This window comes from Lampris incognitus, chromosome 21 (genome assembly GCF_029633865.1).
Source record: "Lampris incognitus isolate fLamInc1 chromosome 21, fLamInc1.hap2, whole genome shotgun sequence".
In the NCBI taxonomy this organism is placed as follows: Eukaryota; Metazoa; Chordata; class Actinopteri; order Lampriformes; family Lampridae; genus Lampris; species Lampris incognitus.
In genome coordinates, this window is record NC_079231.1 from 7,844,341 (window position 1) to 7,860,516 (window position 16,176).

The following is a 16,176-nucleotide window of genomic DNA, read 5'->3' on the forward strand; positions in this document are numbered from 1 at the left end:
TTCTAGTTTGGACTCATGCGTTCTTGTGGTTTTGTCTTTGTGTTGCACTAATGTGGGCCGGGGGGGAAACGATATTTCGTTTCATCTGTGAAATGACAGTGTTCCTGATTCACACACTGGAAGTTGCTCTGTTTTTATTCGTCGGGGAACGTATTGCGACTGGGAAGAACCCTCGGAGACTGAACTGTGATTTGGGGCTGTGGAAATGAATTTATAAACTTAAGTTTTCTTCTTTGGGCGGGTGCCACATGGGCGTGCGCGTGCGCAGTCGCCGAACTCGCCCCCGCTATTTCCGGGAAGGTCTTTTTGTTTTAGGGCCGAGAAGCAGAGACCGTGTCTGATTTCCCCGCTGCTTCCCACCGTTTTTTATCCGCTTTCATTTCGGTAAGTTGTCCTCGTCTTTCAACTTCGGAGCCCGCTTTTTGTCAGTCGGGCCTCGTGTGTGGAAGAACACGTCACGGCGTGGCCGTGTCACGAGTTGAAGAGTTAAAATCGGTTTTACTGCCGGTGAATCGTGCCGTCGTGGGCGCCGCTGTAGGGCGAATTAGCTTTACTAGCTTAGCTAGGTGGCTAACGTCTGTCAGCCCGCACGCGTATGTCATCTTGCTGGTATCTCTAGGCCGTCTTACTGACACTCGGAACGCATGCGGCTTTCTGATACTGATGACAAGTTCGGTTTTGTCATGTCCTTGACACCGGTCAGATTTCAAATAAGGGCCAGAGGCTGGCGACTATTGGCTAAGGCTAGCAGGCCCGGCTAACGAGCCGTGGCTCGGCGCATGGTGGGGGCCTCTTGTTGTCTCAGGACTGGTTCTCAATCCGGTCTTCAGGTACCATCGGTATTGGTCGTTTTCTATGCTGTCATTTAAATCACAGTCAGCTTTTGTTGCAGGTCTAAAACATCTCTGATTGGACGTTGGAATCACTGGAACAACAGGTAATTGTTGGTAACTAAATGGGGAACCAGCTGTACTGGTAGTTACTGAGGGACCGGGTTGAGAACTACTGTCTGAGGCTACTGAGAAACGTGTCAGTATTTGGGCTGGTGTTTTTTTATTTTAAATTCTGAGAGCCGCAAACTGCATCGTCTGGCTATCAATAAACTGAAGACCAACTGCAATGTCAAATTTGAGCAACAGTTGTCATATTTCCCTAGTGTTGTCCCTGGATGATATTTATAGACAGCCATGTATTAAATGTTAAGTTTTTCTATTCAGACGTCGCAGATTTTTCTCACGTCTCGGTGTTTCAGTAAGTTATGAATTTTTACCAAATCTGGCTTGTCTTGACTTTCACTGGCCCTCTATCACCGGCAAACACAATAAAAATTGTTCATTAGTACAATTTGGGTCAGAACAAAAAAGAGCTGACTTTGGGGGGAAAAGGTCAAATATATAGCCAATCAACTGTCAAACAAGGGCTAGGGCAAACATGCCACAGCGTGTTAAGGCTTTCACTGAGTGTCTTGACTTTAACTGGCCCTGTATCGCCGCTAATCACAATTAAAAAAATTCCTTACTACAATTTTTGGACAAAACAAAAAAAGAACTGACTTGGGGGGGGGGGGTCAAATACTATATAGCCAATCAACTGTCATAAACAAGGGCCAGGGAAAACATGCCACAGCATGTTATGAACACTTTTTTTCCGTGCCTTGGTGAGAACGTCCCCTTTGTAAATTGTAACTCTCTTTCACTTTCTTTCAAGGTGTCTTTTATGAATAATCAAAAGCAGCAAAAGCCAACGCTAACAGGCCAGCGTTTCAAAACTAGGAAAAGAGGTTGGTGTTCTTTAATTATACTTGGACAAGTTATGCTTTGCTCTCCAGACTCATCAAAATAATTGCTAGGAGGAGTTGTCCACGTTTACATTTGGTTCAGTCCATCGTGGGTTTTGCCTTGTTTGTCTGAATTCAGTGGAACTTTTCTCCTACCACAGATGAAAAGGAGAGATTTGACCCTACTCAGTTTCAAGAAAGTATTGTACAAGGCTTGAACCAAACTGGCACTGATCTGGAAGCTGTTGCGAAGTTCCTTGATGCCTCTGGTGCCAAGCTTGACTACCGCCGGTATGCAGAAACACTCTTTGACATCCTGGTGGCCGGTGGAATGCTGGGTGAGTGGACTTAACTGAGGTGTTTACCTAGAATTTGACAGATCAGCCAGATAATGTACCAGACGGACCCGATCCTGATCATAGTATCCTTGGTTTTAACCTGGCTTAGGGGCTTTGCTGTATGTTTTCCTCTTTCTTCACGCTGATTTTCTTGTTTATCCTCACTGTCCTGTGTAATAAAACGTTGAAATTGCCCAAAGCATAGTCTTTAATTGGTTTGTGCTATGAACCAATCTGTAATATTTGCGCACTGATATTGTTGAGCTAGTGTTGGCCTTTGACAGCTCTTTTTCAGTTGTTGAAATCTGTAAAGAGAAATGTGTTTTGTAAAGTTTCACAATTTTCTGAGTGAGCAGTAGACAGTTTTTTTAACACTGTATACAGATGTTGAGGAGCTGAAAGAGACGCAGGGCATAAAGCTGTGGTCGGATTTGATCAGAGGCCAGTGGTGACAATGCTTCCAGATTGTGACCGGACAACTAGATTGTCTTTACACACTTTTTTACTATATTCATTTAATCTTTGAAAAGGTGTGATGGTGGCAGTTTCTTTATTTTGGCTCGGTATTTGGGCCCAAAACTTATAATTATTGTAATCCACTGAAACATGTAGATTGACCTAAAACTTATATAACAGTCAACATATGTCTACTGAATGAGAGGCAGGGAGGATAAATGGTTGATAAGTCAATGTGCAATTGATATTCATAGCCACTTGTGTCTGTTTGCCATGTGTCCACAGCCCCAGGCGGGACCCTGTCTGACGACATGACCCGCACAGAGTTCTGCCTCTTTACGGCACAAGAAGACCTGGAGACAATGCAAGCATATGCTCAGGTACCAAAGGCCTCTTAAATCTTAAGATTCGATTTTAAAGGCTGTTTTAAACATTTTCGTTCTCTTGGTTTGATGGTATTTGTTGTGAGAAACCTGCACCATGTCAGAGACGTGTGGTCTTATGTGTCCATGATTGTTTTCTTGAGTGGATCCCTTCACATGAACTCAATGCTGTAATCGTCATAAATACTCCTCTGTCATCACCACCAGGGCTCAAAACTGCAACCAAAATATGTCCAGCACCATTAAAGGAAAAAAAAAAGAAAGAGTTGTGGTCGTCACAGTGCAACTTCCACTTTTGTTGGTTTTTATTTATTTGTTTTATTTTTTATATCAGAAAATCAGCATTGTTTGGTCAGTTGGCAGATATTGCGTATATTATTCTATTTTCTTGCTTTGGAATACCTATTGGCTGCATTTACTTTTTCCATCTCACAGTCCCCTTAGCTCATAAGTATGACAACATTATACACATGGAAACTACAAAGCTAACTAGAGTGCACTCACTGTTGCTCACTGCGAAAGGCAACCTGTCCATTCACAATGCAGTGAAGGCCTACTCATTTTTTTGGTAAGAAAAATGCCCCACCACCCAACATGTCTACGATGCCTGTGCCACCTTTGTTTCTCGAGGCTGACATTTCAACAGACCTGAAAGAAGAAAACAGTTCCAACCCAGAGGAAAAGGCACTGCCGGCAGAGAAATCAGTTAAGGAAACTGAGCAGCCACCTCAAACTAAAAAGCCCAAGAAAAGTTTTACCTTTCACCCCGAGTTCCTCAAAGAATTTACCTGGCTGTGTTTATTCCCTACTGTTTTTATTGTAAACCAGGAGGACCAACTTTTTGGAGGCAACTCAAAATGTGCGTCTACGGCAACATAATTTTAGCACAAGACCCTCAAATTTCATAACGAAAGCAAGCCATAATCGCATGAAATGCAGGGAGCTGCCCTGCTGCCGTCGCAGTTTCAATGCCAAGAACTGGCCAAGAGAGCTCGTGATGGGGCAGAGACAGTGATTTCGTTTAACACGGCATACAATATTGCCAAAGACAAAATGCAATTCATGAAATCTAAAAGGCAAATACTGCTAAAAAAAAAATGGATTGACTGCCAATCCAACATACTATACCGGCATAGCATGTGCATAATTCATTGGGATCACCGTAAAAGTAAGAGACTCAAACTCAGAGATGCAATCACTTAAATTTTTGTTGTGACCAAATTATTTGCAAGTTCCAATAGCTGAAAAACACAGTGGCACCAATGTGAGGGGTTAGTCTGTATTACGAGTTGGGCCGAATGCTGACAGTCATCGACCACTAAGCGTAATATTGTGGTTTAAAAGCATTTTACGTTATGTTTCCATCCAACAGGTTTTTAACAAGCTGATCAGGCGTTACAAGTACCTGGAGAAAGGATTCGAAGAGGAGATCAAGAAAGTGAGTGTTACGGCCATAATAAGGGAATTTTGCATCTACTGTCATGTGAAACTAATGCAAGCAAACTTTTCACATGACAGGACATGTGTTGCACTCCTCTATAATTGGGTGCTAAGATGGACTGATATGTGTGCTCAGCCTGTTGTATCTATCCCGCATGTTTGTCGGATGTATGTGCTAGTTGTAAAACATATAATTATTACTCTACAGCTGCTGAAGGGCGTGTACAGATCCTTGAATCGTGAAATTTTTTAAGATAAGAGTTTAAAAGGCCTGGAATAAAGATGTAGAACCCTAGTTTCTTTTTCTTTTTTTTCAGAACCCTCCGCAAAACAGGAAGTCTGTTTTTGTCATGTTTTTAATTTAATTAAGTTTAAAGGCTGGTTATGGGTGAAATTATCCATAAATATATTTAAATGGAAATTATAATAGGGTATAAAATATAACATGTAGCATCCTGAATTATCTTTGAGTTGTCATAACATTAATATCAAGGGTTTTTTTTTATACTCGTATTATACTGTATTACAAAAAAGTTGCCGTTTTCAGAGATAAAAAATATATATTTATCCTTAATGTTCTTACTGAATTAATCACCCTCAAATATTCACCTACTCAGTGCTGCTTGCAGTATATAGTCGGGGGGGGGGGGGGGGTTTCGCCATGATGATATGACAATTTTAGAAAATATAATAATAAATCAATCTTATGTAGCGCTTTTCTAACGCTCAAAGTCGCTTTCTCATATATTTACAAAATATGAGAGTCGTAAGCCATTGCCTAAGCAACTCAAGATTCAAATACTTGGATGTACCAACCAAAAGTTATTAGGAATGTTTCTTGGTACTACAACCCGTACAGATAGCTCTGGTGTTAATTATCACAGGAAATCCCCACCGCACAAACTCTGTTGACTGTACTTTGGCTGGTAACTCTTCGTAACAGGCACCTCAGCAGGAAACCAACCATGACTCGGGTGTCTGTGTCTATATCAAAATGTCTGGTTTGTTGATTTAGTTGTGTGAGAAGGCTGCGTTTTTAGATTAACCAATTACTGTGTCCTCTATACAATGAAGCCAGTCTCTTGCCTGTAATAGAGCATAACTCTGAATATTTAGTTTGACACACATTTTCCTGAGTTTGACTTTGTGTTGTTTGGTTTTCTCTCCCTGTAGTTGCTGTTGTTTCTAAAGGGGTTCACTGAATCGGAGCGTAACAAACTTGCCATGCTAACGGGCATCCTGCTTGCCAACGGCAACATATCAGCCTCCATCCTGAGCAGTCTGTTCAACGAGAACCTTGTCAAAGAGGGTGGGTCGAGACGGGACTCGGGGGGTGGGGGTGGAGACAATGTCCAGCCTATTTGGGTTGGTGATAGCTGGAATTCATCAAAACTACAGAGTTTAGATATTTTAAAAGCACAAGACACCCACCAAATTAAATGTTGAAAAAAAATTTCCTTATTCAAATGTCATAATTTTGTGAAACATCTCCCAACACCCTGCAGTGTTTCCACTGGTAACGTTTTACTGTGACGGGCCGCCACAGCAAAAAAAACAAACAAAAAAACAACCTGTGGTCAATCAGCTGACCCACTTCCTCAATACATAGAGGGTTGTTGTTGCTGCACAATGCGTTTGTTACTCTACCTGCCAAGCCCAATCCCCATCCCTCTTATACGCGCGTCTTACAAAATCCAATCAGTTCATTTTACCAAGTTACCAGCACAATTTTAAGAAAATTAGTTTACTCAGGTATTTTCCAAGGTAAAGAACAGCAGACGAGATAAACGGCATGCGTTAAGTTAGCTTTGTGAGCTAGACCAGTCATTCCCAGAGACTTACCAATTCATTTGGGTTACCAAATGAATTTGCAGAATATTTTCTGCAGTACACCTTTGAGCCACATAAGGGAGCTCATTGGTATTTCTACCACACGTGTTTTTTTTCCAGAAATACACTTGATGTTGTGTTGTGCTCATCTTGTACACTGGACTGGAACGCAATACTAAAAATCAAGCATTCACATTAGCAAGGTTTAAGTAAAATTAATATGCACAATTGGATATTTGAAAGTAGGTCTATAAAGACAATATTCAGTAAATGGCACGTAATGGGCCTAATGAGACATGACGTGGAATAGACCTGATGATAACAAATTGATTGTTGACTCTTCGAATTGATTGATTCTGTTTGGTAACGATAACTGCAGTTAAACATAAACCTACTTGTTCTGAGAATGGGCATGAGCGTTTCATAAAACTTTGAACAAGCATGTTTTTGATGGTACTGAATGTTTGTATTGTTCTGATAATTGGCTTATAAATTGAATTTAATATGAAAGGCTAGCATACATTCTGTCTGTTTTACTGATGAGGGAAAAAATCTAGAGCCTGTAAACTCAGCCTAAATGCACTTATTTTCTTTTATAAAGTACCCATGAGAGGAAATAAAAACAATGAGATAGCCTGTTCTGGCTAAATGCATTTATTTGGTCTCATTTATAAAGTGTTTAACGTGCATATGTTTCAATAACGTCCCTAAAACAACGTTGTGATTTATCAAACGTATATCTCTTCGAAACGGCTGGTTTACCCATTCAAGATAATATAAGGTGATGCCGAATTGGCAGTAAAAATGGTCAAGAACTTTCATTTATGCACAAATTCGCGCTTCTCACAGTTTGTAGATAAAGTCTATTGTGAATTGTGTTGCGATGGTTTGTCATTTTTGAAAAGTTGGTCCCCAGAAAAAAAAGTTTGAGAAACACAGAGCTAGACTATGTGCATAATATCTCGACAGATAAAATTATGTAGCCTAAATTAACGTGATTGCAGTTATGTGGGTGTGCTAATCTAGCTTCTTAAATAAAAACGTAGTTATTACTGTCACTAAAAAAACGATGAGAATTTACGTTAATATTACCAAAAGTTACGGCAGTGGACAGAATCCCTTAGTTTGCCTAACAAGGCTTTTGTTGTGAAACGTTTGCAGGAACACATGGAAAATGGACAATTCCCATACGGAACCTCAAATGTAGCTATTAAAATAAATGCTATCTGGTGGCACTTTTATGTTATGCAAAATAGTTTGAGAAAAATAGTTTGAGAAAATTAACACATGAACCCCTGCAGTGACTAAAATGGGATAGTAACACTTTAGCTAAGTAATCCACAACAACAAAGTGTTGAAACACAGGAAACACTGCCCCCCGCCCCCCACGACAAACTTCTTACAGGAAACACTGCCCTGTTAATACGATGTGAAATGTATGCCACTAGTCATTTGACAAAATCTGGAATGAGTTCTTTGAAATGGTTAATCTCATTTGTATTTAAAATGTCAGGAGGGTACAGGTGTTTGTTCTTTTGTTACTGTTTTGTGAGCAATTATTTCTTTTACACCTTCAAAACTGGTCAATATTTGGTTTAGTATGGCGTGAGATTTGACTTAAAATACTCATGCATCTCTGGGAGTTGGATTGTGTGTTTTGTACTGCTGTTTTGGGTTGAAACTGACTTGCTTTTTCTTTTTTGTTCCAGGCGTATCTGCAGCTTTCGCTGTCAAGCTGTTCAAGTCCTGGATCAACGAGAGGGACATCAACTCTGTCGCTGCCAGTCTCCGTAAAGTGGGCATGGACAACAGGCTGATGGTAACAGCCCTACTCTTTTCTAGAAGCCAAGTAACCAAACATCATCTAGAGGTTATGATGTATTTTCAAACTCTCGTTGGTGGTAAAACTTGGCTTACTGTAGTTGGTTTGGCAGCCATCATTCTGAGTTATTACTGTGTTCTAAAAATCTGGTCTGCTGTCAGTGGTACAGAAGTTTTCTTTGCCATGTTCTTTACTTGGCAGATGCATTACAGTTTTGAGTATTAGAATTGGACAGTAGGGAAAATATAGCATGATTCTTGACTTGAATGTATGTGTGTTAAAATGAACTGAAATTGCAACCAGTAAAATACTGGCACAGTTTGGCAGCAGATGGTTGGTTTCTAGCTACTAATGAGCCATCAAAGTTCCCATTCGATTTTGAAATTGGCCGGTAAAACGGTGCAAGTATCTGCTGACCTCTTGGTTCTATCAGCTGGTTTCCTGCCTCACCTAACAGCACATTTTTTTAATTAATAAAGAAAATGATGACCAAGTTCTTGTGTGGAAAATCACCGCTACACAAATTCCTTGATGACTCATGCAACTACTTTGTGCCTGAACTAACCTTGCTTCCCCCCCTCCGGAACAGGAACTCTTTCCTGCCAACAAACGGAGCTGTGAGCACTTTTCAAGGTACTTCACCGACGCTGGGCTGAAGGAGCTGTCAGACTTCGCCCGGAACCAGCAGACCATCGGTGCCCGCAAGGAGCTTCAGAAAGAGCTCCAAGAGCAAATGTCCCGTGGGGACCCGCAGAAGGAAGTGAGTTCCTCATAAAGGCTCCTCAGGAATCTTCCTCTAGATGGAAAAAGTGAAGTTTTTGAGGCTAACAAGCAGATATGATAAAACAAGCTGGTAGAAGACCTTTACCAATAGATAACTTGAACTTTTTTCTTTCTTTTCTTTTTTTTTTTTTTTACTGACGTGACCAACATGCAGTGGTTTCAGAAAGTATTAGTCCCCTTAATTTTTTTTATTGTTTTTTTTACACAGGTTGTATATTTGATTGTAAATTGATAAAATTGCCAGTTTTGCCCATCAATCTACACTCAATAACCCATAATGACAAAGTGAAAACGTTTGTTTTTTTTTTGAAATTTTTGCAAATTAAGAATCAAAAACTGAAATCTCCTCATTTTTATAAGTGCCTTAATCTAGTACAATCTAGTACCTTGTAGAGAAGCCTGTTAGGTAGCAATTACAGCTTTGATTCTTCTTGGGTAAGTCTCTACAAGCTTTGCAAACCTGGATTTGGGCAGTTTATCCCATTCTTCCTGGCCAATCCTCTCAAGCTCCATCAGATTGGATGGGAAGTGTCTGAACTGCCATCTTCAGGTCTCTTCACAGATGTTCAGTGTGGTTTAAGTCTGGGCTTTGGCTTGGCCACTCAAGGACAGTCAGACTGGGGATGCATGCACACTGAGGCAGGTTCAAGGACCTCTGTATTTGGCTGCATTCATCCTTCCCTAAATTCTGACCAGTCTACCTGTCCCTGCTGCTCAGGAGCACCCTCATAGCATGACACTGCCACCACCATGCTCCACTCTAGGGATGGTATTAGCCAGGCAATGAACAATACCTGGTGTTCGCCAGACATAGTACTTGGAGTTAAGTCCAAAGAGTTCAACTTTTGTCTCATCAGACCAGAGAAGCTTTTTTGTCATGTCTTGAGTCCTTTAAATGCCATTTGGTAAACTCCAATTGGGCGTTCATATGCCTTTCACTCAAGAGTGGCTTCCATTCTAGCCACTCTGCTATAAAGGCCTGATGGAGAGCTGCTGAGATTGTAGTCCTTCGGCAGGTTCTCCCATCTCGTCAGAGGACTTCCAAAGCTCTGTTAGAGTGACCGTTGGGTTCTTGGTCACCTCCCTGACCAAGACCCTTCTGGCCTGGTTACTCAGTTTAGCCGGACAGCCAACTCTAGGAAGAGTCCAGGTGGTTCCACACTTCTTCCATTGCACAGTTAGTGAGGCCACTGTGCTCCTGGGAACACTCAAAGCTTTAGAAATGGTTTTAAACCCTTGCCCTTATCTATACCTCGCCAGTTTTATTATGGAGGTCTACAGAGTTCCTTGAACTTTATGGCTTGGTTTTGACCTGACATGCAGTGTGAATTGTAGGACCGTATATACACAGGTGTATGCCTGTCTAAACTTTGTCCAGTCAATTCATTTTTCACAGATGGACTCCAATCGAGTTCTAGACACATCTCAAGGATAATTAAAGCAAACAGGAAGCACCTGACTACAATGTGGAGTGCCAAAGCAAAGGGTCGGAATCCTTGTGTAAATGAGAGATTTCAGTTTTTGATTTTTTAATAAATTTGCAAAAATTTCTAAATGTGTTTTCAGTTTGTGAGTATGGGCTATTGAGTGTAGATTCAGGGGCAAAAATGGCAATTTTATCCATTTAAAATTAAATCTCCCAACACAAACTGCAAAAAGTGAAGGGGTCTGAATACTTTCTGAAGCCATTGTAAAACAATGAGCCTTGTTTATCTCCACTTACTGCATTGCATTTATGAAGGTTTATAATAGAGGTCTGAAGTCCAGCCTTTGATATTGTGTGTGCCGTACATTCTTCTTTGACTAAATGGATAAAAGAGAAGTTGTAACAAGTTATCTGAATATAGTTTGGAGTCTGGATAAGTGAATCCTCTATGGCTGTGAGCTAGCAAAGATTGATAAAAAACATGCTAATGGCCTAATTGAGTAAGAACCCATATTGTCTTTCTTTGGCTTCAGATCATTGCCTACACAAGAGAGGAGATGAAAAAAGCCAACATCTCTGAGCAGACTATGATCGGCATCATTTGGACCAGCGTGATGAGCACAGTGGAGTGGAACAAGAAAGAAGAGTTGGTGACCGAACAAGCCATCAAACACTTGAAGGTATCCATCAAGCTATTTTTTTGTGGACTAGGAAGCTTTGAATACAAGAAGCTGAGTAAAGAACTCTGAAATCCTAAATATTTGCCATAATTATTAAGTGATTTTAGTTGGAGAAAGTTAATGTGACAGGATTTTTCCATCGCTCCAATGCTAACTCTTTTCTTTTCTGTTGTACTCCTGAATATTGTTTGATGGGAATCAGGAACAATTTATTGTAATTTCTATCATGTACTTTCATCCACAAAAGAAACAAAATTCCGTTTTACCCAGCCCACAGCAGTGCAACACAAAAGATAAAAACACATGTCCAAAATTTAAAAAAAAAAACGACACCACCAAAACCATACAAAAATAGAGAGAACAAAGGGGAAAAAAAACACAAACAGTTAACACATTCAATTCAGTGCATCACAGTCCAAAAATTCCACTGTCCAGAGAACGAAAGCCAGCCAGGATGATTGTCAGAACTGCCGGTCTACATAGGCTAGCAGTTAGCTTATCCTGCCCCGCTTCCGCATCCTGTCAGACCGTCTCAGTGCTCAGCTCCAGGCAGGGCCGTGGTGCTTGGGCCCACCAGATGCAGCAGACCAGGCCCGTTCAGCCAATCCAACGCTACCTCCCCCAGCCAGACACCTTCGACACACCTCCCCCACACAACAACACAGACGCAGACAAAAACACTGCACAGTCGACGCTTGGCAAGGCCGCTGCCAGACTGCCTCGGCGTTTCCTCGCGTGCGCAGCTCCGAGCAGGGCCTTAGTCCTTGGGCCCACAGGACGCAGCAGACCAAGCTCTCTCAGCCGATCCGCCAGCTCTCCCAACCGTTAAGCGAAAAAAAAAAATGAAGCTCAAAATAAAAACTTCACACAATGACACAAACTTGGACATAGACATGGACAAAGACACTGAATAGTCGATACTGCATAAAGCCACTGCAAACGTGAGTTCGTGCTGCCATCTTCCCATACCGGAAACCCATGATGAGTTCCCCATTCTCAGGAAAATGGTTTGATTGCTTAATACACATCCAAGTTGCATTTTAAAAAAAATTGACTTCACATGAGCCGACTAAGGTTTAGATAGAAATGTGGATTCTGTTGTATGTGAAGAAGCGGTCATACTGTGGTCTTAATATGCAGTAAAGTGGTGGAACATAAACACTGATGTTTTGTAACCTTTTGAACAGCAATACAGTCCTCTGCTGAAAGCCTTCACCTCCCAGGGCCTGTCTGAGCTCAGTCTCCTGGTGAAGATCCAGGAGTACTGCTATGACAACATCCATTTCATGAAGGCCTTCCAGAAGATCGTGGTGCTCCTCTACAAAGGTGGGTGAACTGATCTTCAGTCAGTGATCATGAGAAGGTAACCAAATACCAATATGGGCAATATTTTCAGAAAAGTACACTATTCTATGTTATGTTAGGTTGATGCTATTTACTTTGAGATATATAATTTGCCCTGTGATGGACTGGCGGCCTGTCCAGGGTGTCTCCTTGCCTGCTGCCCAATGACTGCTGGGTAGGGTCCAGCATCCCCGCGACCCTGAGTAAGGATAAGTGGATAATGAATGAATGTGTAATACTATGAATTTGTGAAATGAGGATTTAGATAGGGTAAACTAGCCTGCAATTAAAAAGGTGGGAAAGCTGCATTTAACCTCCACTACACCACTGGTGTCAACCAGAAACACCCACTCCTTGTGTCGACATGACCTGTGGTTTCAGAGACTTGTGCAAAGACTAAATTTGTCCTGACCGATTGCCTCTTTCAATTTAGCTTAAAAAAAATTCTTCGCTTGTAAATCTTGACTTCCTTTTATTGGACTTTTTTTTTATGTTTCAATTGCAATATGTCTTTACAAAGTCTTTCCTCATTATATACAACATGCTTTTTATGTTAACAGTCCTGACATAGCAGATGAGATGAAATATTTAAACCATCATTTTCTGCCAGCTCAGGGCAGATGGTTGTGAGAGGCTTGGGTTGGCTCTGAAAGTGATAGAAATCTACATTTGGATGACTCTCTTCCTCTCTTTATTTAGCGGATGTTTTGAGTGAAGAGGCCATTCTGAAGTGGTACACAGAGGCTCACCTCGCCAAGGGGAAAAGCGTTTTCCTCGAGCAGATGAAGAAATTTGTTGAGTGGCTCAAGAACGCTGAAGAAGGTAAGACACACACAATCATAGGACTGATGGTGTCAGGATTTGAATGAACAATGTGTAATGTGTCAATAAAATGGACAATTTCAGTTTCATATTTTTCATAATCTCCCTTATCTTTCAGTCAATATCCACAGTAGGGGTGTGTGATATGACATTAGATCGTGAACAATTAAAATGCCTCCACGATCTGCCTTTACTGAAGACTGTTATTATCGTGCTACAGTGCACATTCTATGCATCCAGAGTTGTTTTTGCAGCCAAATCTTAAATCACACTGTTTGTTAGTCCATTTTGCACATTCCTTAGAGACACCAATAAACCAATAATAGCAAACAATAATAGCAAAATAATTGATCCGCAGTACGAGATACCCAGCCCCAAATATTTTTCCCAACATGGCCATTCCACGGCTGTACTCCAAATGCTGTGACATGGGCTATATATTTTTAAATAGGGAAATTTGTTTGATTGTACTGTCAGTAACTTGCAAAATAGTCTTAAAAACCAGCATGAAAAATAATCGTGAAATATTTTTGCCATACTGCCCACTCCTAATGCACAGGTTCTTTTCCCTATATGCAGCAACAGTGTAAAATCTGTGTAGAGTATCTAGAGTTACCGTCCTTAGTTCTTGTTCTGTAGAACTGTGTGGTTCTGATTTCCTTTTTTTTTTTTGGTTTCCTTCCAGAGTCCGAATCTGAGGAAGAGGAGGCGGACTGAGCGCTCCTATCGCAAGACGCGCATTTTTTTTTAAACCAAGTAGCAGCAGGAGCAGTAGAATGTGTCTCTCTCCCCCAACTTCCCCTCCTTCTTTTCTACCTCCTGTTACTTCTCTCACCACCCCTCGACATTTAGACATTATGGAAAAAATAAATGAAAGGGCTTCAACGGAGAGTTGACTCCTTATTGCTAATATTGATCAGTGTGCAGGTTTGTGAATTGAGCCTTCATTGTAAAAAAATTCACCGGTCGTTGACTTTTTAAAGAATCGACTCATACGGAAATCATAACAGTGAGTTCTCCCTCTTTTTTTCTATTGATGTTATCATGCCTTCGAGTACCTGGGATAAAAAAAACATTCCACGTGATCATGACAAACGCTGCTGCCAGATTTTCAAATCCTAACCCCCAAGATCGTATTGGAGTTTGCCTTGTCATGTGACTACGAGGCAGCCCACACATGTTGAATACTGCGTTTTTTTTGCCAAAGGTTTATTTCTCCTGTTTAGTCCAGTGGTTCACTTTTTTATTTTTATTTTTCTGGGTAAACCTGTACCATAACTCGAGGTGACGCCACTCCTCTGTAATGAAATGCCCCTGTAAGATGCCTCGCCAGCTAACTGATTATCGGTTTCTACTTTTTCTTTAATCTGATATAAACCAATTGACTTTTTTATGGAATAAAGATTATTGAAATGAGTTTACTGTGTTCTGACTCATAATTCTTTTAAATTGTCAGAATAAAGCAAGAGTCTTAACTGATTGGGTGTGAGTTTTGATCAGTCATGATGAATTGGGGAAAAGAATAAGTGCTTGTCTGTTTGTCTAGAAGTCTGATTCCACTACAAAGCTGTTTGTTTTCATAATCGTAAACACAGATCTTAACGAAGTAACTTTTTTTTTTAAATCCAGTAAAACTGTTCTTGCTATGTATCAGTTTCTCTGATATATCCTCCATTTACCTTAATTATACTCTAGTTTGTATTCTGACTGGTATATATTTCTGCAAGTTTGTGTAGAATTTGAGAATCCAAATAGAATTCAAAAGACGTCCTGTGGTGCTGGTGTGTTTTACCTTTAACCTTTGAAATGCTCTCATTGGTGTTCAGTGTCTGCTGATTGTGGAAGGAAAAACTTGCAAGTCATCGCTGCTTGCTCTTCCTTAAGGCCAGATTTTGCTAGTCATCTTTTTACTCGGGTTTTCCTAGTTAGGATAGGGTGTCCTTTGTTCAGCTGGTTTTGAGTCTTGGATGTGGACGCCGTTCTGTCTCGTGATTGATTTATTGCTCCAGATGGTGTGGTGGCTTTGGGAGTGCCTGAACTTGCTTTGAATGAAAGTGACTTGGTTTCTGAAAATCTCTGATGTGCATTTACTTACCTTTTTAGAAACTTTCATTCTGGCTGTATTTAGGAGCTGGTGCAGTTATCCATAACTCGGAACAATGTGACCTCTAACTACTTCACTCTGAGCTTTGCTGACTACGTCACACCACTGCAAAACCCTTTGCAAAGGAAATGTCCTTTTTCAAGTTAATGCATCCGTAGTTGCAACAGTTGGGTAGAGGACCACATGAAATGACCTCAATATCTGGAATGACCTCAGTATCTGGGGGGAAAAATACCCAAAACGGCTCATAATGTGTATTGGAAGTATCCATGTATTGAAACTTAAATGGAAAAACAAGGTGTCACAACATTTTGAGGAAATGATGTGCAGTACTTGTTTCTTTCTTATGTAAACTACTTTGAGCTGGATTTCATATGTATGAATGGCACTACATAGTTTATCATTACTAAACAGCGTTTAGAGATTTTGTTTCATAGCAATTCCTGCAAATTTATTTTTTGCATCAATATTGTAAAATGTTGCATAGCAGATACCACGAGTTCAAGTATTGCATTAGTTTTAGTTAATGAAAACAGATGTTGATGGCGGACTCGAATGTTTGGACCCTACCTTATATTTCACATCTGTATGCTCTTCCTCATTCAAACTACATTGGTACTTACCGTAGTTTTTTTAATGTCACACTACTGTATTATTCTATTTCTATACCCATAGCAAAATGTATGTTTGTGCTATAGTGCCAACATGCTGCGTCCTTTACATAATAATGTTAACAATATTCCCTAATCCCTACCAACCTTTTATTATTACTTTTTAAACTCCCTTACCACCAGCCTTTTTTGCTGTTTTATCATGTTTTGTCTAATGTTGGTCCATGTGAGCCAAGCAAAGGTAAATGTGATTCTGATGAAAGTCGCCCATAGCTGGAGCCCGTATTCTAACTTGCACCATCACCCCCTGTCAGCCAGACCCGGTTGGGAGTTCAAATCCAGGATGCTCCGTTTAAGCAG

General features: G+C 40.6%; 1 protein-coding gene across 3 annotated transcripts; it reads left to right on the top strand.

The window, feature by feature from the left end:
* The first annotated feature begins 277 nt into the window (after nucleotides 1-277).
* Nucleotides 278-14,517, top strand: bzw1a (basic leucine zipper and W2 domains 1a). 3 transcript variants are annotated; one of them, XM_056301045.1, is made up of 13 exons: nucleotides 283-384; nucleotides 893-937; nucleotides 1,708-1,780; nucleotides 1,939-2,115; nucleotides 2,857-2,951; nucleotides 4,327-4,392; nucleotides 5,568-5,703; nucleotides 7,934-8,043; nucleotides 8,636-8,806; nucleotides 10,789-10,935; nucleotides 12,123-12,261; nucleotides 12,979-13,101; nucleotides 13,787-14,517. In XM_056301045.1, the coding sequence occupies exons 3-13, from the start codon at nucleotides 1,717-1,719 to the stop codon at nucleotides 13,816-13,818; spliced, it is 1,260 nt and encodes a 419-aa protein (XP_056157020.1). In that variant the 5' UTR covers nucleotides 283-384; nucleotides 893-937; nucleotides 1,708-1,716; the 3' UTR covers nucleotides 13,819-14,517. The 3 variants fall into 3 exon arrangements, with proteins under 3 accessions (XP_056157019.1, XP_056157020.1, XP_056157021.1); XM_056301044.1 differs by lacking the exon at nucleotides 893-937 and having other exon boundaries at nucleotides 278-384; XM_056301046.1 differs by lacking the exons at nucleotides 283-384; nucleotides 893-937; nucleotides 1,708-1,780 and having other exon boundaries at nucleotides 2,038-2,115; nucleotides 2,857-2,862.
* The last annotated feature ends 1,659 nt before the right edge of the window (nucleotides 14,518-16,176 follow it).

Coding starts and splice junctions, on each gene's coding strand:
- bzw1a (XM_056301044.1), top strand. CDS start 1,717: ATGAATAATCAAAAGCAGCAAAAGCCAACGCTAACAGGCCAGCGTTTC. Junction 5,704..7,933: donor CGAGAACCTTGTCAAAGAGG/GTGGGTCGAGAC, acceptor TTTTTGTTCCAG/GCGTATCTGCAGCTTTCGCT. Junction 13,102..13,786: donor GCTCAAGAACGCTGAAGAAG/GTAAGACACACA, acceptor GTTTCCTTCCAG/AGTCCGAATCTGAGGAAGAG.